Source organism: Dermochelys coriacea, chromosome 18 (assembly GCF_009764565.3).
Source record: "Dermochelys coriacea isolate rDerCor1 chromosome 18, rDerCor1.pri.v4, whole genome shotgun sequence".
NCBI classification, from domain to species: domain Eukaryota; kingdom Metazoa; phylum Chordata; order Testudines; family Dermochelyidae; genus Dermochelys; species Dermochelys coriacea.
The window spans coordinates 10,568,571-10,589,775 of NC_050085.1; the positions used below are offsets into that span (position 1 = coordinate 10,568,571).

The following is a 21,205-nucleotide window of genomic DNA, read 5'->3' on the forward strand; positions in this document are numbered from 1 at the left end:
TCTCTGGCCTAGTCTGGTCAGGGCATTTCTCAAGATCAGAGCTATGGTGGCCTAGCAGTGTCATGGTAGATCCTGGGGTCCCAATAGATGGTGGGGGTGGCAGCCATGATAGTAAAATTCACTCCTTCTAGTCAGCCCATCCCCCCAGTGTTCTGATCCCCTCCATTGGGGGGGCATTAAGGACCCCAAAAAGGTGTGATGGGCAAAACAGGGCATCGCTCATTAGTCTGTCCAGAAATTAGGCCGACTTTCCAACACAGCCATTTTGGTCCATTAATTTCCACTTGCAATCTCTTGTTCTTTGCCAGTCATGATTTCAACAGAGTCCTTGGATAGGACTGGTAGACCATTTTGTTTGAACTAATCCAGTCTTTCTATCTCCCTTTTATATGTTTTTCTATCACCATTTATTGCATATTGTTATGAATTTACACCCACTTTTCAATAATCGATCTCACAGTTGCGATAGGCCTGCTAGATCACAATTATTACAACACACTCCACTAAAGTCAATGGACTAAATTCTGGTCCCAGCTACACTAGTGTGAAATTAGAGCATCTCTCATTATATCTGGAGTAACACCAGCACAAATCTAGAGTAAGTGAGAGTTTGGTCCCATGTGGTTGGTTGCATAGGGTGTAAATCAGGGCATAATTTGGCTCTACTCTTTGATTACCTCCCTGCAAAAAGTCTACTTTAAAATAACTCAGTGTTCCCTCAGTAGTCTCATGGGTAAATATTCTCTTTGAGAAAGGACTGTCTTCTTATGCGTGTGGACAGTGCCTACACATTGTGGACCCTAGTGGAAGGCAAGTAAACAATAATGAATAACTGATCTCAGTGTTAGAAATGTGTTCCTCCTAAAATTTTCTTTGTTTTCTTTCAGGCCATTGCTCCTAGTTATACTTTCCTCTCCTTTGAGGCCTGAAATCTTCTCCTTTTTTTCCTTGTCATTCCCTCTCATGTATTTATAGGTGGTTATCATATCCCCCCCTTGTCTTTCTTCTCAGCTGTATAAATTCCTTTTGGCTCTCCTCATAGGTCAGAGCCTCTTATCCATTTATTGTTTTGTCACCCTTCTTTGGATTCTCCCATTGTAGCAATGCAATAAAATGCAAAATCCCCTGGATTGCAATGAAGCCAGAAGGATGCATCATGGCAGTACCTGGCGACAATGCTGTGCAAATCCCAGCTCCAGGTCACAGAACAGCATTCAAAGACCGGCTGTCCAAGTTTAGACTCATCCTAGTATCCGAGGTTAATTCATCTGCCTTTTTTACTATATCTCCTGGCTGGTGTACAGTTCTTATTATAAAACTCTTCCCCGATTTCTCCATATTGTCCACAAAAAAATAAATAGAACACCGTTAAAATATCAATAACGTTTTAATTTAAAATTAAGAAAATTCTAAATTAAACCGAACATTCTCTTTTGCTCTGTATATTGCAGTCAACATAAATTTTGGGTGGAAAGCATTACAGCTTGAATTAAAGAGATGTTCTGAGCATTTCCTGAGAAGGGCTAAGTGTCCTCAACTCATCCCTCAAGTGTAACTTCAGTAGATGTTGAGAGCACTTAGCTCCTCTGTAGGATCAAGCCCAAAATCAGTAACAGAGTTAGGTGAATAATAACGGAAAATGCAAATTCCTAAACAAATCACTCCAGTTTTGTTTGTGCGCCCCCCCTTTTTTAAAATTCTTTCCGCAGACGTTGTTTGTTTTCTCTTCACCAGTTTTATAGCTTGCATGTTCAAATGTTCTTCCTTTTCCATTAGCAGTCACACCGGAAACCTGATTTTAAGAGTTATGCTCATCCAGTCAGGTGACGGAAATAATATCATGTGACTTATGTGACCAGTCATAACTAACCTTTGAATTTCACATTTCCCTTCACCCTAACAGTTGGTGCCATTACAGACTAAATGGGCAACCTAAACCCTGCCTTTTCTTGCTTTATAAAAATAAATGGTTTAATCCTTAATGTCATTGTAACTTTTTGTTGTTGTTACAGTTAATGCATAAGCCTGTTGCACCCATGTTTTAACCTGTGATGTGTTATGTTCTGTGGGATCCTATTACCCTGGGAGATATGAGCAGTGCACAATCATAATAATAATTAATGCTGAATTCAGAAAACAAGTGTGCAAAAGGGCACTGTTCGGTATGTTGATGTTGGATCAAATCATTTTCCCAAACCAGACCCAGTAACTTTTGACACTCTTTTTAGATTTTTGTTCATTGGCTTTTCTCTGGTCCCTGTCTGCTACAGTAGTGCTTTCTGCACCTGCGTGTTTTATCTCCACACCATTTCCTGAGCTCTCTGCGGAAATTTTTATATGAATGTGGGTTATGTGGGCTAGTGGGGCCTGTCTTGCAGAATGGATGGAGAGGGCTGCAGTATAGTAGTTTGATTATTTTTTTAAACTATTTATGTAGGAAGTTTTAACAGATTTACAGATCTTTGCCATGAAAATATCAGAGACAATACAATAATCATTACAACAGTGAGCTTTTGTTGAAAGGAACATTAGACAGTAATATAATCATCAGATATGTCTATTTACCAGGGTGTTACAAATGTACAGAGTGAGCATCTTTACATGACCCTTGACATGTCACTTGAAGTGATTTGATTAAATTGAGTGAAATCTCTGATTACGCATATTAGACATGCCAGGTTTGTTAAGCAAATATTAACAGTAAAAAAAAAAACTGGACAATTATTTTCCCAAGATGGCACATTGTATTTCTGTCACTAGACGTTTTCAAAGCAGTACTTAAAATAAACACATTTTTAAAAAGAATCCCCACAAATGTGCCACTCCCCTTTGCTTTTGACTAGTGGCAGGCAGAGAATTTTCTGACTGGATGTTGCTTTGGGTGCTTTAATGTCCCAGAACAGAGGCAAGTTCTAGCACATTGTGTGGCAGAAACTGACTGTTAAAAAGCTAAAAGAAAAGGAGTACTTGTGGCACCTTAGAGACTAACAAATTTATTAGAGCATAAGCTTTCGTGAGCTACAGCTCACTCACGAAAGCTTATGCTCTAATAAATTTGTTAGTCTCTAAGGTGCCACAAGTACTCCTTTTCTTTTTGCGAATACAGACTAACACGGCTGCTACTCTGAAACCTGTTAAAAAGCTGTCACTTCTTCCCTCCCCTCCCCCCCCCCACAAATGCCTCCATGAACCTTTGCGCCTGTTAAAAAGCTGTCACTTCTTTCCCCCCACAAATGCCTCCATGAACCTTTGCAGCCGTGACAACTTGTGGCCACTTGGTGCTTTTGATGGCACGGTGCACTCCAGTTGACCCTGTCTCAGCGTTAATAGGATTGTAAAGGCTGACTCCTGCGTGACCTCTTCTCGCAAACAACCCACCCTTCCTCTTCCTCAACTGTTCTGTACAACAGAGCTGAGAAGTGTTGCTCCCCATGCAATCTGCAGTTGCAGTTTATGTTACAGACAAGAGCGACTGGCAAAACCACTGAAGAGAAATCAGCATGGGGCCACCTGTGCTCACATACTCCTGATAGGTGAACAATGCCCACCGTACTCACAAAGTGGAGGGAAATGATCTTAAATTCCTGTATGCAGACAGAAAATCAAAGTGTTCTTTCCAATATATGAGGAAGGCCTCCATTGATCCAGCTTTACTGGGAGCAGGTGTCTGCATATTACTCCTGGTTTTCGTTGCTTCTCTCCATCCCCTTTCCTTCCCTGTGGGGAAAAGAGGGGTCCATTGGAGACTGGGAATCTGGTTTGCATTTAAATGAATTGCATAACAATGCCCACCAGTGATTTTTAACACAATCCTCTGGGTTTTGGGAAGTCAACATTTACAATAGAAAAGCCAGAGATTCACTTGGAGGAACAAAACTGAGCAAACCTTGTTTATTTAATTTACATGACTGAGAATTACTGGGGCTGATTCTCAGGTTTGGCCACGCTACACTGAGCACAGGACCCGAGGATGCTTTAGGCTATTTTTGATTTAGGCCTCAAAGGTCTGGTTAGCAATCCAAAATAAGCTCTGGCCTTTTCTCCCTTGCCATACTGCCTGTTACGGGGGACGGAGGCGAGCCAATGCACCAGCTCCACACCAACCAGGGATTTCCTGCATCCTGGTGCCCTCTGTGCCAATGGAGCAACACAAAGGGTCCTATTACAATAGGATATGGACCCCATTATTTGCTAGCTGTTAAGTGCTGACAGTGTGTTTGCTGGTTTACAAGGCCAGACACTAAGGACAGTCCCTGCTATGCAGAGTTTGATGTCTAAAAGAACCTTTATATTTAAACTTTTGGGGTCAGGTCCGTAGGTGGTGTAAATCACCAGCGCTCCCCTGAAGTCAATGGAGAAATGCCAGTTTATTCCAGCTGAGGATCTGACCCCTGGCCTCCAGATGTGAAAGACTGCTTCGAAGAGGAGGAAAATTTCAAATATGTTTGATGTTCATATACCAGCTGGAGGAGAGGAACATTTGTGATGGAGGACGAAAGAAGATGACTTTGGGTGGGCTCAGTGATGGATTGCAACTGTGCTGCAGGAGTGCACCTGGCTGCAGCCTTCGGAGATGGAGAGCACAGGGAACAGAAGGTTTTTGTTTTATTTTGTTCTTTCCTGTCTGGAAGGAGAGGAAACTGGGAAAGGGCAAAAGCAAGGACTTCGGAGAGGAGGAGCCTCAGAGTAACAGTCAGAGACCTGGAGCAACATTAATTCAGCATTTTCTGAAGATACCATGGATTGCTCTCCTACTCAACTGTCCATGAGCTCAATAGCTAAAACTGAACACTAGATTCTGATCTGACTTAGGCCTGGCTATGCTCGAACTAACGTCAATGGCAAAACGACCATTAATCTCAATGGGAGTGAGATCAAATTCTTTACTCCACTATAAATCTAGCATATCTGTGCTCACATCAGTAGTTACTCTGCATTTACTCCGTTGTAAATGAAAGCACCTCCTGGCCTTGCGAGTACAGAAGGCCTCTCATTTTATGGCAGTCAGATGGACGCCTTTCATAGGCTTAATTGACCTTTATTCTTCATAGCTCAGCAAATGTTCCCACCTGACATGGCAATAATGCCTTGCTCTATAGCCATCAGGGAAATGGTGCTTGGTGGACTAGCTTCAGCGCTTTTGTGTAAAACATTTGTGCTAATTCTCTTTTTGTCCCCATGCCCCTCAAACAATAAATCTGTATTTTAGCTTTTCAGGTATGGCTCAATTTACCCTTTGTATGTCATAAAGCATTAGGGGCTGGGATTCCAAAGGAACCTAAACACTAGGGCACCCACATTCTGTTGATATTCAATAGGAGTTTAACACCTTAGTCTCCTTTGAAAGACCCAGCCGTAAGGATTGTACCCTTATATAATTCCAACCCATGTTTCATTTCATATATATTCTCTTCCGTAACTCTGTCTCTAACATTTGTTAGTTTGCCTGTCTTTAAGGGGCCCCTGGCCTCCTCGTTGTTTCTGTTTCTCATGGTTGTTTTTCTTCCCTAATTTACCCTTCAACTCAAGACTTTGGACCTGACTCTGCTCACTCTGACCAGTGTAAATCCAGAGTAACTCCACTGATGTCTGTTGAGTTAGCTCAGTGTCAAAATATGTGTATGTGAGAGAGGAGTCAGGCTCTTTAATGGCAGGATGTCCTCATTACCCTTCACAGAGGTGTTCCCAGTAGAATCTAGCAGACCTCTGTGATATTTACATTCAGCAATACTTAGGCTCCCCCAGGCTTTAACATGGCCAAGGTAGCATGTTCTAACATACCACTTCCCTTCATAGAATCATAGAATATCAGGGTTGGAAGGGACCTCAGGAGGTCATCTAGTCCAACCCCCTGCTCAAAGCAGGACCAATCCCCAATTTTTGCCCCAATTTTTGCCTTGGCTTGACTGAAGTGATTGTTAGGTCGAGCTTGCTAATGTGATCCAATATCAGACCTTTAAAGCCTAGTCCAGAAAAGCCTATGTGTGAAATGGCTAATTTAGAGCTACACTCTTACCCCTCTCGGTCTCCCATACCCATATTTGTCCCTTTCCACCCCACCCCCTGCACTTTTGATTGCTTGCCAATATAGGAACTGGCAGAATTTTGCCATTGCCCTGCTTTGTGGGGGTGCCGAGAGCCATTAAACAAAACTGTAAACCCAGTAAATGATGGGAAAAAAAGAAAAGGAGTACTTGTGGTACCTTAGAGACTAACAAATTTATTTGAGCATAAGCTTTCGTGAGCTACAGCTCATTTCATCGGATGCATTTGGTGGAAAATGCATCTGATGAAGTGAGCTGTAGCTCACAAAAGCTTATGCTCAAATAAATTTGTTAGTCTCTAAGGTGCCACAAGTACTCTTTTTTTCTTTTTTGCGAATACAGACTAACACAGCTGCTACTCTGAAACCTGTAAATGATGGAAATCACTTAAAACCAGGGGTACTGCCGCACCCCAGCACCCCTCGTTCCAACAGCTCTGCTTACAGTTCATACAGATTTCACCAAGGGGCTGGGTTGAGTATTTTGATCTACTCCAGGCATCAAAAGGTTCTTTTTTTCTTTTTAAAGCAAAGGTTGACTTTTCACTCTGCACAGCCACACCTCCCACTCTGCCTGTAATCGGGTCTTTAGCATGCCTCTCCTGTGAAGTACTCCTGAACTAACTTGTCTGCATTTACCCAGAGGGCAAGGGAGTGGAAGGGGTGGGGGAGAAAAATCCATACAACATCAAAACCAAAATACAATCATGTTTTTCAGGCTGTGGGGCCTACGGCACCCTGAGCCCGAAAACTCTCCCAGGATATAGAATATACTGAAATGTGTGTCTTTGATGTGTGAGTGCCAGGGCTCTGCAGATATACTGGGATGAGGCTGAAATACTTCTCTGGATTATCCGCACTTTGTCCTTCCAGAAACCATTCAGCAGCTTTCAGTACTGGGAGCACAAAGGCTCTCTGTTTAAACATGGGTAATAGCCTGGGCAATCGCAAATCCCTGCTCAAACAGAGCGACTTTTGTTTCTCTGATAGCAGAAGGAGGTTGAGAGGGGACAAAATGTGTTATCCTACCCACCCGGAATATCTCTAGTAATCTGTGGCTGGGAGATGCTGTGGTTTCTTTTGATTTGTGAGGATAGCAGGAATGAGATCAAGCTGGGAAGGGCTCTGATATGTTTATATAAACACTTTATCCCAGAGTGTCTTCAAACTGATCTACAAACAAGATTGCTTCATCCATCCTGAAATGCTACCCACTTTCGGGATGGAACTCTGCGGCTGTTAACCATTGCATAGAATTGAGTTGCTATGATCCATTAAAACATGCCCTGACTAATATAGAGTGAGTAGCATGGAGTGGGAGACGACTATACCAGCTATCGACTCTTTTCCAGCCCTTATTTAGTGAACTGGTAGCTTCTCTGATGGTTAGCACAATATGTCGGATTTGTGGAATATTAGGGCCAAATTCATCACCGATGACATAATAAAAGGGGGACCGTTCGCTGGTGTTGTCCCAGCTTATGCCAGCAATGCATCTGGGCCACAGATTAAATGGCTTTTCCAATGCTCTCCTATGACTGTAAAAACCCCTGTAATCAATATCTAAAGGTCTGGGGTTATAGATCTCACCTGCAGAAATTTATCTTTCTTGTGCTGTCTCTCTACTACTTTTTTTAAAATGCACCTTTTTCAGGCCCTCTTCTTCACTCCTGTAAAATCTTGTGCTATTCTTGCTCTGCTTTCGGCTATGTGACATCTCCCTGGAGGACACCCAAAAGTTGTGAATAAGCCATAGGACATCTTTATGACATCACTGGCCAAAGGGTCCTCCCAACACTCCTGATGGCCCAATATAGCTCACATTGTTCTGCAGTGTGTAAACAGCAATCTCCAGCTGCCTTTCTCTTTGATACAAGGATTGCAATCAAAACCTTGCTTGGGAATAAGTCATGCTGGTGGCCCCCCCCCCCCCCCCCTCCATGTGCCTCCTATCTGTGTTCAGAAGGGGCAGCTGATATCTGCACCCCACGGTTTAGTACAAATCCCTCATGCTATGGAAGCCAACAGTATAATTCCAACTGCTTGTTTGATGGGGGGAAAGTTAGGATTTAAGCCTATGGGTGGGAGGGGTGGCGTTAAGCGCCTGGCAAATAGCCAGCAGAGCCCTCGATGGGGGACATTCTTGCCTTAGAATAACAGGCAGCTAGAGCCTGCTTGCATCCCGGGGTCATCGTCTCGTTAGCACTCTAAAGTCAGAGTTAAAGATTCCCTAGGAGTCCAACGCTGTCCGCTGTAGCCTGCAGCTCTGCTAGAATGATTCTCCTAAGGCCAGCTAAGGAGCTCGGTGATTTGCCAGAGAGGGGAAGATAAAGTGATAGGGCTTGTTTTGCAAACCAAACGTGAGAATCCATCCTGGGGAAATCTGCAGCGATCTGAGAGGTCGCAGTCATTAGCTACTTTTAAAGCTGCTGTGCCATCATAAATCTCCCAATATTTCTTGTGTCCACTAGCAGGAAGAATCCTTCCACCACCACCAGCTGGTAGCCTAAGCGATTGCTTTCACATTCCACCTGACTGCCAACCACTGGGGTCACCCAGAGGTAACCACAGGGCAGGAAGCCTCTGTGAGCAGCCCTGCCACAGCGGGGATTAACCGCCTCACTGGGCTGCTGCCCTCAACAATTTCTGGTCAGTAACTTTTTGAAAGGAGAGCGTGTCTTGTGCCGTAAGGAGGCGGGGGGGGGGGGGCGGGAGTGGAGGGGGGGGGCGAGAGAAGACTCGGTGGCTGGATTCTTTCCAGGGTGGGAAACAATCTGTCCAATAACTTTTTCATGACGGAGATTAAATTTTCCTTCCCTTCCCTCCAAACCCATGAATGGATGGCTATGCAACATCCTGACATGCCATGTAATAAGGAACAGTGTCTCTCTGTCTCCTTCACCACTGCCTCTCTCTTTGTAAGGCAGAAATTCCTGGCACCGTGAGGATTCCTCTTTCTAGCATTTAGCTGCGAACTTCGTAAGCAGTTTGGGACGAAAGGCTTAAATTTTAATACTGGTGTCCAAATTGGAATACCCAGATCTAAAAAACCTCAGAACTTTGGAGCATTCAAAGTCCATATCCCCCCTCTGCCTTTTGCAAATGCCTCCTATCTTTAGAATGGGCCATTCCCTGAACTCCAGATCCAGATACCTTTCAAGATTAGGGTGTTAAAAAGCTATATATGTGCTCTTTGCAATAAGATAAAGCTGACTGAACTCTCTTAAGGCTGACTTTAAGCATAAGGTACGATGACAGTTGCTTAGAGTGCCATGTCTGAAGGAGTGACAGAGTAGTGCACAGAGCACCATGTTCGCTCATCTACAGACCAGCAAGAGCCAACATCTGCAAAACACAGGCAGGGGTTCTGACATTGACAGGAAAGAGAAAGGGCTTATTTGGAAGATAGTTGGGGCACCGAAGATCACCTGTGACTCTGAATCCCTCTGTGGCTAGTCGTGGTATGATATGATGCAACCTCACCAGGGTGGCCAACAGAAAATGTCAAGCTGCAAATGCGTTAAGGTGGCTTGAATTCAGAAGAGTCCGGCACCTATGAGTAGGGTGGTGCAAACACTCGTTGGGAAAGGACAATGGAGAAGCCACCAGGAAAAAGACAATAACGGGACTGAAACTATTACACCATAGGAGAGGAGGAAAAAGAAGTAATGACTACAAGCATCTACTGGCCAAAACCCACTGTGGTGATGGAGTTCAGGAGCAATGGATAGTACTACAGGGCTCAGATTGCAACAGTGGTTGAAAGTCTGCTGGTACTTTGGCTCGGGAAAAGGTTTCTGTCCCTTCTCAGCCCCAGTCCAAAACCCTGTCAGGATTTGAGCTCTAAAGAGGCAGAGACACAGGACAAATAGGGATGCACCAACTCAGCCTTCTGGCCAAACGTCAGACAGAGACCGAAAGCCTCACATGTGAGCCTGGTCTTGTAAGAGTATTCAGCCTGGTTTCTAGACCAAAGACGTTGTGACTAGACATAGAAATGAAGCATTTTGAGTTTTGCCCATCATGTAAACCAGCAAAAATGGCAGTAGGGCAGTTGGTCTTGTAGCCATTACTTTTCTCCTCCACAAAGGCTAACACACTCTGAGTCTGGACAGGCCATGGGCTGGGAAAACTAAAGGAAGAGGAGCTGGAGCTGTGGCAGGGGTACCACACCCCACCCAAAACCTCCAGAACAGCCCACATTTTGATGGAGTCATCTTGCAAGACTAACTCACAGGCTATTCAAGGTCCCAAAATAGCCATTATTGGCTTACAAAATGTTACCATCTCCCACACTTGCACCATAATGCGATGACACGCTCATCCCCTGCTCGTACAGTTCTTCACGATGTATTTCCTGACATCATTATGTGTAAGTTTGTCCCCATTTGACTCATACAGATGGCAATGCTGACAAGCAGAGTGGAAATGGAGAGAGAAATCTGTTTCCTGTTATCTATCAGTCATGTGATAGCTCAGACAGCTGGGGAGGATAGGTCACTTTCTTGCCTTGTCTGGTTCCCCCTGTCTGGCTCACTCTCTCCACCTCTTCAGCTTGTTGATTTACTTTTTCACCAGTTGCGTTGATGGGCATGAACCTGGTAGTCCCCTTGCAAACCACAGGCTAAACTCCCCATGACTGTGAATGCATAATTCCATAGATTTTTGCCTGATGCCTTCATAAGCAGCCATCAGTGTTGTATTTTGTTTCTCTCTTTATACATAAGTGAGAGAGGCCCAGAGAATTTTATATTATCCTTTTTGTATTTCATAACTCCCTCTGTGGTCACACTGTTCCTCCCCTTCCATCCTTTTAAAAACGCATCTTCAACAGTAACTTAAAATCTTGTGAAATTTCACACATTCTGTCTTTCTCTTCGAGTCTACAGAGCAGGAATTGAAAGTGGCGCCCACCCAAGCTATGAAAACAAGATGACACTGAACACAGGCTAACTTCAGTTTTGCAAGCTTGGTGGAGGTGGTGAGGATCGTTGAGACAGGGTGAAGCATAGAGACCTGCAAGCACTGGCTTGTCAGGGTGGCTTTTCAGCAGGGGGGCTGTTGGGCTGGCTAGGAGAGCATTCTACATTCTGCCATTTATTTATTCAGACTTTTGGCCATAGTGGATCTTTTCTTGAAGCATTTTAAAGTTGAAGACCTGTTTCTCCTTGCCCGCAACCTCCTCTCTGAGCCAAGGTTTCCAGCAAAATGGCTCTGGCTCAATCTCGCCTGCTCTAAAAACTCTCTGCATCCTATCTCCCATGCATAGTACTGAAGTTCTGCTTCTTTTCTTTCCTCCCGAGTGTGGTCCTCATACAACCCCAGTGAAATGTGAGTGTCTGCCCACTTAGCTTTATCATTGCATATCACAGCAAGACCGTATGTAGTATGTTTCTTCTCAGAGCAGCTTTGAAATAGGGTTAACTAGAGAGATTTGAATTTTTGTATCTTCTGGTTACGCCTTTGGAACAAATGGGTGTGAAAGAGAGGGACAGGCAGACTCGTAGCTGGTTCGAAGGCAGTTCAGGCCACTTGTTTGATTGTAAAGCCAAATAGAACGCAGTCAACTAACCTCCAAAGAGACAGTGGTCCCTTCAGAAGCTCCTTTACATTTCTATATCTATATGTATTTCTGTGTGTGTGTGTGTGTGTGTGTGTGTGTAAATAAAGATACCTAAAGATTACAGGGTTTAAAGAACAGCATTCGTTTTAAATTTAACCCATTAAGGAAGTTGGCTGGAACCCAGGTACACTCAATTTTTATCCATGTTCGACTGCACTTCAAGTATCCTTTGTACTGCCGGAGCAGTGTAAATGAGAATCAGGTCCTGTGCTGATAATGAAGTGGCTCATCTTGTCCAGCGAGGAAACTTTCCTCAAGAGTTTTATTGTGGGCAGGAAATGCTGAATGCCCTGTCGTCTTGTGCTGTCATCCAGTTGACTTTAGGGGTTGCGTTACAGGCAGTTATGTAATTCAGTCTCTGGACCCTTTTGTCTTTCAGCACTTGGTCACCCAAAAGTCAAAGAGAGCTAAAATCCTAAAGATGCAATGTACTACTTCTTTAACCCTTTAAAAAAAAAAACAGTATACCAATCAATTCACACTAATAATCAAAGGGAGTGCAGTGGCTGAAAGCTTGGGTCACACAGTCACGTAAGATCTGTATTTCAGAAGATTTTCTACCAGCATTAGCAAATTGCTCAGAAGTGACACCATCATTAAGGCTAAAAGTCTTTCCTGTTATGAGCCCAATTTTCCAATCTCTTATGCAGAATAAACCACTTAGGAGGAGCATTTGGCCCTGAGAATTTCTTCTCTCTTCTATGGCTTGAGTCTGTGGCCTTCCTTAGACAAAAAGCCTGTTGAACTCACTAAATGGTGAGTGTCCTTGCTCTTGTGGGTTTAACTGAAAACCACCACATTGTTTTATAATGAGCTTCTTGCTTAATTTCCTCCTCTTTAGTATAGTATTGGCTTCTCCTCTTCCATTCTCTTGAATTGGGAATTCATCTAGAAGAGTGGTTTGCAAACTTTTTAGGCTGGGAACGTCTTTCCAAATGATGTAGTCTACTGCATACCCCCATCTGAGATAGCGTCATAATAGACCTATGATTAGATTGCCAAGTCTTACAAAATAAAATGCTTTGTCCGCCGTTACTGAATTTTTCTTGCATAGCTCCTGATGAGAGCTTATGTACCCCAGTTTGAAAACTATTGACGTGGAATAATAGCTTATAAACTGTCAGCATTCTAAACTGTTACTTTCCATGTGTCAGCTAAACTGTATTTTACCTTACTAGGGAGCAGAAGCTCTAATAAAATGTAGTAGTCAATGTATAACAAGCCATAATATGCAGTGTGTATATATGGGGCAATGTTTTTAGGGTTAAACCTAACCCACTTCCCTGAGTTCCACCCCATGTCTGCATGACAAAATTAGGATTAGATCAGAGAAACTGTTTGTTTTGATGGCTTGTTTGTTTTAATTGCCCATGTGCCTGGCTTATTTAATGATCACCTTATGCCACTGGCCAATCATTCGGCCCAGAGCTCCGATTTTCAGTGCCGGCTGTTACGCAGCTTGCAAATAAAAAGCCTTCACCTGGACGTTGTGCATCAGTCACCATCACAATGGAGTCACTTAATGCTGGCCACCAGCATGACTACCACCACTGTAGTTCCCTAGACCCATGTGTTACATAAATATTTTTGTTTAAAAATCAGCGGAGCCCTAAATGAAACAATGTGACAGAACTGGCACTGCAAATGCAATTAAATGAGCCATGTCGAATTGTTCAAGTTAGAAACAGATTTTAATTACAGTAGATTCAAAACAGGAACAATTTTACTTGAGCAAATGTTTCTTGCTGCAGATCATCCTGTGGGGTCGAACCGAGAAGTGCCTTAAGGAAACCACAGAGGAGATTAGAATGATGGGAACAGAGTGCCATTACTTCATTTGCGATGTGGGAAATCGAGAGGAAGTCTATCAGCAAGCCAAAGCTGTCCGGGAAAAGGTTGGTCTGTGTGGTGGATCCAGTGATGGGCAGAGCTTAGAAAATCCCCTAACAAGTGGCAAGTAGGAAATGTTCTCTGGCGACTTAGGGAAGCTATACATTCTGCATCTGGCAAAGGCCTGGCCCTGTCTGTTTCTTGCTTTGATGGTAGGGAATAAAGGGCCTGATTCTCCAATGCCTTCTGACCTTGCTTTGACATTTATATCTGGGCAAAGAAGTTATGAAGTGCTACCAAATCAGAATTCTCTATTCACTCACACCAGGTGTCCATTTGACACCAGTTTTGTACAGAGGAAATATTTGCACAAAGTGTAAAGACAGCAGAGAATAAGTCCTGGTAAGTCTTATGCTGGATCCTGACACTGTATCAAGAATCTGAGTGTGGAAGGAGCTGTGAAAGAGCAAATATCCCATCACGGAGCCAGCCTCTCTTCTTTTGAAATATCTAGGTCAATGGTTCTCAAACTTCAGTGTTGGTGACCCCTTTCACACAACAAGCCTCTGAGTGTGACCCCCCCTTATAAATTAAAAAAAACTTTTTTACATTTAATACTATTATAAATGCTGGAAGTGAAGAACAGTTTGGATTGGAGGCTGACAGCTCATGACCCCCCATGTAATAACCTCGCAATCCCCTGAGGGGTCACGGCCCCCCAGTTTGAGAACCCCTGATCTAGGTGATATTATAGGATTGAGACTGAATTATAAAATGCAAGTTATAATAATATATAAGAGAATCCTAATAATAGCCCAACAAAGGCAACTGGCAGTTGATTTGGGGGGAAACTTCTTTTAACTATACAACTATCGCTAGTCCTTTTCATGCTCCTGGCCGTCTTTCCAGCTGCCTTTCTCCTTTTGAGTGTCTCTCTTTGTAGGGACAAATGTTTTACACCACTTTGTCTTTGTTTCAAAACTGTGTAGAATTTCATTAGTAGCCAAACAACGTGCTATGAAACTGCCTAGAAAGAAGAACCATGGAGAACTCATTTGTGCAAACGTTAAGTATCTGTGCTTCAGCTACTTTAAGCTACCTGGGGTACATTGTAGTAACCAGAAAGATTACAAAGCCCCGTATGGCAGGAACTCAGAAGAGGCCACGGATTCAAACTTCAGTAGAAGGACCAAAGTGACTGCTGTATTTGTGAAAAGAGATGTCCACTGTAACCAATTAGCTGCCCCCTTTTTCTTTTTGCAGGTGGGTGATATCACCATCCTAGTGAACAATGCTGCTGTCGTGCATGGTAAGAGCTTGATGGACAGCGATGACGATGCTCTACTCAAATCACAACACATAAATACCCTGGGACAGTTCTGGGTAAGATAAGCTCCTGTATCCAGCGTATTCAGACTTGAAAATGAGAGTGACAAATTACAGCCAGTAAACACTTGGCTGCTGCTAGACTTTTCCAAACGATGCTTGGTAAGATCAGCCTGACATGAAAACGAGCCAGGAAAAACAATGTGAAAGGCAAAGGCCAGAGGAGAGAAGTCTGAGGAAAAAATTGAGTTTGACGGATTCCCTCAAATTGATTTCAGTTACTTCTGCTAAAATATCATATTAAAGGCTTCCAGTAATTATAAAGCCTCTGATGCTCTTTTAAACCCACCCTGTGACTTACAAGAAAAACTCTGATTTCCTCTGAGAAATCCCAAGCGCACAAAGGAGAATTTCTCTGTTTGATGCACATCTGGAACATGAGCGAAACATGACCAGATGCATGGCTGATAGTTCATAGAATCATAGAATATCAGGGTTGGAAGGGACCTCAGGAGATCATCTAGGCTGCATTGTTCAAGGAAGAGAGCTTGCATTAAATTCATTCAGTTTCTAATTAGATCAGTTAAAAAATAATGTATTTGTGGTGTTCCTCTCCATGTTGAAGTCTTTATCCTAAATAATGTGCATCTGAGCAGAACAGGACATGATCTTTATTGCCTTTTATTTTGTGCACAGCTTAGTGTTGTGATAGCACAGGTTTGGTTTTGTTCACATGGATCAGGTTAACTGAGGTTTTTTGGAACCACTCACAGAGCAGCAAGGCTCCCTTCAATATGAAGCTGGGCCTGAATCATGAAGTTTGAATGTAATTATTCCCCATACCCCTGCACAACTGAATGCACAATTGGGCCCTGCATCACTAGGCTTGTTTTCTTAGTGGCTATAATTTCTGTTGTGTCTCTGCTTTGTGAAGTTTTTTTTTATTTTCTCTCTCTGTTGCTTTACAGACCACCAAGGCCTTCCTGCCACGCATGCTGGAGCTGCAGAATGGGCACATTGTTTGCTTGAACTCTGTCTTGGCCTTGTCAGCCATCCCTGGTGCCATTGATTACTGCACCTCCAAAGCCTCTTCCTTTGCCTTTATGGAAAGCCTGACCTTGGGATTACTGGACTGTCCTGGAGTGAATGCTACAACAGTCGTGCCATTCCACACCAGCACAGAGATGTTTCAGGGCATGAGAATAAGGTCAGTCCAGGGGAGATGGGGTAAAGCATCTCACTGAAATTAATCAACTGAACATGTTCGTTAATGCCTGGGGTTTTTTAAAGAGAATTTGATATCTGATCTGGCTGCCTGTGAGCAGAGGGGTCAATCTAGGCCTCCTGAAACCATCAGGCTCGTTCTTCTGATTTGCTGGTACACTCCCAACATGTACAGTTCAACTTGCCCTTTTTATGGGAGGGTGTCTTCCAGGCAATTGTTTCTAGAGAGAAAATTAGAAGTGACTTTGCACTGGGAGCCAGTTGTGGACATCAGAGCAGAGGAATCAAATTGGTGTCTGAGGTTGTTCAAAGGGGCGAACAGTCCTACAAATTGGGAATACACACGACAAGTTCCTAGTTCCTTCTTTATTCCTATTGAGGGGCTCAATCCTCCCCCACTGGAATGAATGGCGAAAAGTTCCACTGAGAGCGGTGAGAAGAGCACTGGATCCTTGCCTGCTCCTACAAAAATTAATGATTTTCAAGGGGCTAATGACTAGCCAAAATTAATCGTTTACCAGTGGTGGATCTGTATCTTTTGATATGAATTGCTAACATCGTTTGTGCACCCTGTGCCTTGGTGCATTGTGCAATGTGACATCGCCGTTGGCAGCTGGGGAGCATCTGTTTTTAGTCTTTTGCCTGCCAGTAATTTAATCCAAGAAAAAGGCAGGAGAGAGGAAGAGGAGGGAGTGGCCCCTATTATGCCCTCTTATAGGATGCAGCATATGCTCCCCTCAGCCTTGGTGCCAGCCCAGCTTTACTGGTTTGGGTAGTGAGTGATAGGACCAGGGTCTCATCCTCTCTCTGCTCCTCTCTGACAGTTTTGTGGGGTGGTTGAATGTTGGCAGCAGCTCAGAGAGCCCAAGGACTGGGATTGTACTGCACCCTAATTAGGTAATGAGTTTACTACTTAATTTCTTCACTCAGATTCCCCAATCTTTTCCCCCCACTGAAACCAGAGACTGTGGCCAGGAGAACAGTAGAAGCTGTTCAGCTGAACCAAGCCTTCCTCCTCCTTCCGTGGACAATGCATGTACTTGTCATCTTGCAAAGGTAAATATTTCACTTCTCTGTGGCTGCCTGACCCACTCATTTTACCCTTTGGGCAGAGATGGGAGGCAATCCCAATTTCTGTCTGGTAAGCCAAATCTCATTTGGTAGTTGCACGATACAGTAATTACCTAGGACCAGATTGTCCCCTCCCACAGAAGCCAGAGGGAGTTGACTTAAGCTTGTTACATCTGAGTATGTGCCCCCACACCTCAATGAGGAAGCAGATTCAGCCCTCAAAACTCACAGATCCCTGAGATCTGTACTGACAATCCGTTTCCAGGATATTTCTTACTTATTAACCCATTTATCTATTTGATTTTTTATTTAGTAACCCCCTCTCCAGACTCCAGCAACTGTACAAAATGTATAAAATATACACCTTCTCATTTCTATTTAGAGACCACTCTTTCTGTAAAGCTATGAGAATATAAAATGGTAACCAAAATTAATTATTTTTATGTGATCAATTTTTTAAGGGAACTTGAAACTGTGTGCAGAAAACGAATCCTAGTCTCTCTCACTGAAATAATTGAGGACAGCACATTTTAAATTTATTTTCTGTGAGCATTGAGACCAGAAACCATCTAAAAATAGAGCTCATCCAATCACAGAACTGAAACAGTGCCATGTGACTTATGTCACCAATCACAACTAAATGACACATCCCAGATTTCAGATAGGAAACCAAACGTGAACAAAATTCTCAACATATATTAAATAACTTTGAATACCAAATAAATCTGAAAAATCTTGCTCCGTTCATGGACACTTTACAACCAGAAAAAGAATGGGCACCTGTCAAATAAATGATTTGTTATGAATTATTCACTTAGCTTGTCAGCACAAAAGACAACAGAAAAATAGCAGTTCATTCATACCAGGACTATGGGATGAAAAAAGTAAATACCTAAACAGATAGATAGGTATTCAAGATAAATATATAGATTGATTCTCAATATAAATTCTCAAGATTTATAACATTGAACAGAATCTTGCAATTTAAGAGATGTAGATAAGAACATAAGAACGGCCGTACTGGGTCAGACCAGGGTCCATCTAGCCCAGTATCCTGTCTTCCGACGGTGGCCAAAGCCAGGTGCCCCAGAGGGAATGAACAGAACAGGTCATCATCAAGTGATCAATCCCCTGTCGCCCATTCCCAGCTTCTGGGAAACAGAGGCTGGGAATGATGCCTTCTTACAGGTTACATTGTTCTACCAGGGCCTGTTTAGTAAGCTCTCTCTTAGTAGGAAGAGACTCTATTGCACTTTCCCCCTTAGGGCCAGTCATGCCAGTTTCGGATCAACTTCAGAGCCCACCGAAGTCGTTGGAAACACAGCAGCTTGCAAGACTGGACACTTGGTATTTCTGACGGAAAGATGACTGCCTCATGCCACAGTAGTCATCCCATCGTGTGTGTGTGTGTGTGTGTATGTGTGTGTTTTTGTACGTCCTCTCATTTGAACAGATTAAAAAGTGTGTTTATTTTCTTTCTCCACAGCATTCTCCCTCGGTCAGCACTTGAAGAAATCCACAAGTTTTCTGGAAGCTACACCTGTATGAACACGTTTAAAGGGCGAACATAGACCTGGTCATACTTAGACTCATTCTAAAATGAAGCCAACACAAACAGCAAAATCCTGACAAGATTGTGAATCAACGGTCTTGGCTTTTAGCCTGCCTTGCTCACATGACTTGTGCTGCTCTCAGGCAACAAATTTCTTGCAGGTCATATCCATAGCAACACGACCTTTGCACAGGACTGCATGGCTAGACTGGACTTTTGGGAGGAACAACAAAAACATTGAGATGTTTGTACAATGTTTAATTCTTTAGAGTCTGATTGTTAAATCCGCTCATAGTTTTAAGATTTAATTGTCATTTTAATTGTACCCTTAGGCTGCTCCAACCAGGGTGCAGCACATCCCTCCCCACTCTGCTCACAGAAACAGGAAGAGCAACTAGTGTTGATTTCAGATCAGCTTTTTGAATGAGAATTTAAAAAATGGCTTTGCAGGGTTACTAGCTAAGGGTGTTTATTGGGACCCCACTTTTTTCCCCCCTCACTGCATTGGGTGGCTGTACTTTACAGCCATTGAAGCAGATTGTTCCGCTCATTCTTTTGCATCTCTGGACAGGAGCAAATAGCTGGTCCGCTCAGGGGCCACTCAAAAAGTGGGTGGAAGGACAGCACTAGCTATAGCAAGTCTTTATTGCTGCCTGTCCAAAGGCTGAAGTGGCAGGCTCAGAAAGAGGAGTGACTAGACATATTTCATGAGATGGACAATCTGAATAGTGGAAGGTCCCGCCTGCCGCTGAAATCATATACAGAAAGTAATTGTCTTTCTGAATATTTTTGTTCATTTGCGGTGAAATATAATTTCCTTTTAGCAATAATCCCTAGATTTCCACTCATTTAGCCAGTGTTGGCTTTGGAACAAACTAACCTTAGGGCCTTCCTCGGCACACCCTTATTCACACAAGCAGTCCTTACACCGAGAAATCCCATTGATCAACCCGCACAGAAAAGGAAATGGAATATGTTCCAAAAAGTAGAAGGATGTAACGCATGGACATGAACTGTGAAGGTGGGAAGCACAATGAGCAAGGGCCTGATGTAACCCCCATGGAAATCAATGGGGATCTTTCCAATGACTTATGTCAGAGTTGGATCAAGCCCTAAATGAGCCAAAAGAGGGAGGAAGCAGTGAGGTAGAATTCCCAACTAGACATTCATTTTTATTGTTCTTGTTATTTTTTTGTACAATACAGTTTCTTTAACAACCCAGTAAAGTACAGCAACATATCCCCATCACCGATCCAAAGTGCAGCACTGGGCATACTACCATGTACTAAACATAAGAGAACATAACTGAGAGAGGCATTAATCATAACTGCAGCATAGATTGGTCGCAGGTGTGATAGGCGAGCACCTCAAGAAAAGTGCTTTAAGGATAGTCTTGTGGCTAAAGCATAGGAGTGTGAGTTAGGATTCCTGCCTTCTGTTTGCAGCTCTGCCTCAGATTGTGTGTGTGACCCCCCGGGGCAAGTCACTTCTCTCATTGTGCTTCAGCTTCCCGATCAGCAAAGATTGTTGTGAGGCTCGGTTCCTTAATGTTTGTCAAGTGCTTTGCAGTCCTCAAATGGTGGGAGCAAAATGTTGTTTGCTTACAGTTGGAGAGGTTACTTGCAAAAATGTAAAGACAAGAGGAAGAATCCACATAATAAAACATCTGTTTCTAGAGGAGATCTGTGTTTCGTTGGAAAAGCTGGAAGTGGATCTGTGCATTTGGATGCTCTCTTTATTCTATTGTGTAGAATGGAGAGCAAAGAGCTAAATTTGGTGATACTCTTAAAATCTGAGGGTCTGATCCTTGGCTGGTGTATATCCATACAGATTCATCAACGAATGGATTTTGCCAACTGCACAACCTAAGGTAGTAGTGGGCAGCCCGTGGGCCTCATGTGGGCTGTGAGACATTTTGCTGATGTTCCTGGCCAATGGGAGCTGCGGGAAGCCCCACTGACATAAGGGCTTGTCTACATTTGAAATGTTACAGTGGCACAGCTGCACCACTGTAGCGCTTTTGTGTAGACACTGCCTACGCTGACAGGAAGGGTTCTCCTGTGGGTATAGCTAATCCATCTCCCCAGGAGGCAGTAGCTAGAATTCTTCCATCAAGCTAGCACTGTCTATACCAGGGATTACGATGGCTTAACTACACTGCTCAGTGGGGTGGACTTAACTTTAAATTTAGTCTTGATCGGGCTTGAGAGGCCGATCCTTCAAAGAAATCAATCCATGCAGACTTTTTTGCCTACATAAGATCCCAGAGAAGTCCATAGGTCCCTTTGCAGGATCAGGGTCTGAGGGATCATTATTGCCATGATGGCATCCAACTTCCCTAGCTATTGGAGATTAACTGTGCTTTCCTCCTGAGGTCAGGATCAACAAGCTTTATTATGGCATCTGCTTTGAAAAATGACAGGTTTCAGAGTAGCAGCCATGTTAGTCTGTATTCGCAAAAAGAAAAGGAGTACTTGTGGTACCTTAGAGACTAACAAATTTATTTGAGCATAAGCTTTCGTGAGCTACAGCTCAC

General features: G+C 43.4%; 1 protein-coding gene across 1 annotated transcript in view; it reads left to right on the top strand.

Annotated features, from left to right (window-relative positions):
- The window catches only part of DHRS3 (dehydrogenase/reductase 3), a 41,323-nt gene extending 20,974 nt beyond the window's left edge, over positions 1-20,349 (top strand). Inside the window, exons 2-6 of the mRNA XM_038377136.2 lie at positions 13,418-13,561; positions 14,760-14,879; positions 15,791-16,029; positions 16,977-17,102; positions 18,604-20,349. Coding sequence (XP_038233064.1) covers positions 13,418-13,561; positions 14,760-14,879; positions 15,791-16,029; positions 16,977-17,102; positions 18,604-18,688 — 714 coding nt within the window. The 3' untranslated portion in view covers positions 18,689-20,349. The remainder of the gene's footprint in view (positions 1-13,417; positions 13,562-14,759; positions 14,880-15,790; positions 16,030-16,976; positions 17,103-18,603) is intronic.
- The last annotated feature ends 856 nt before the right edge of the window (positions 20,350-21,205 follow it).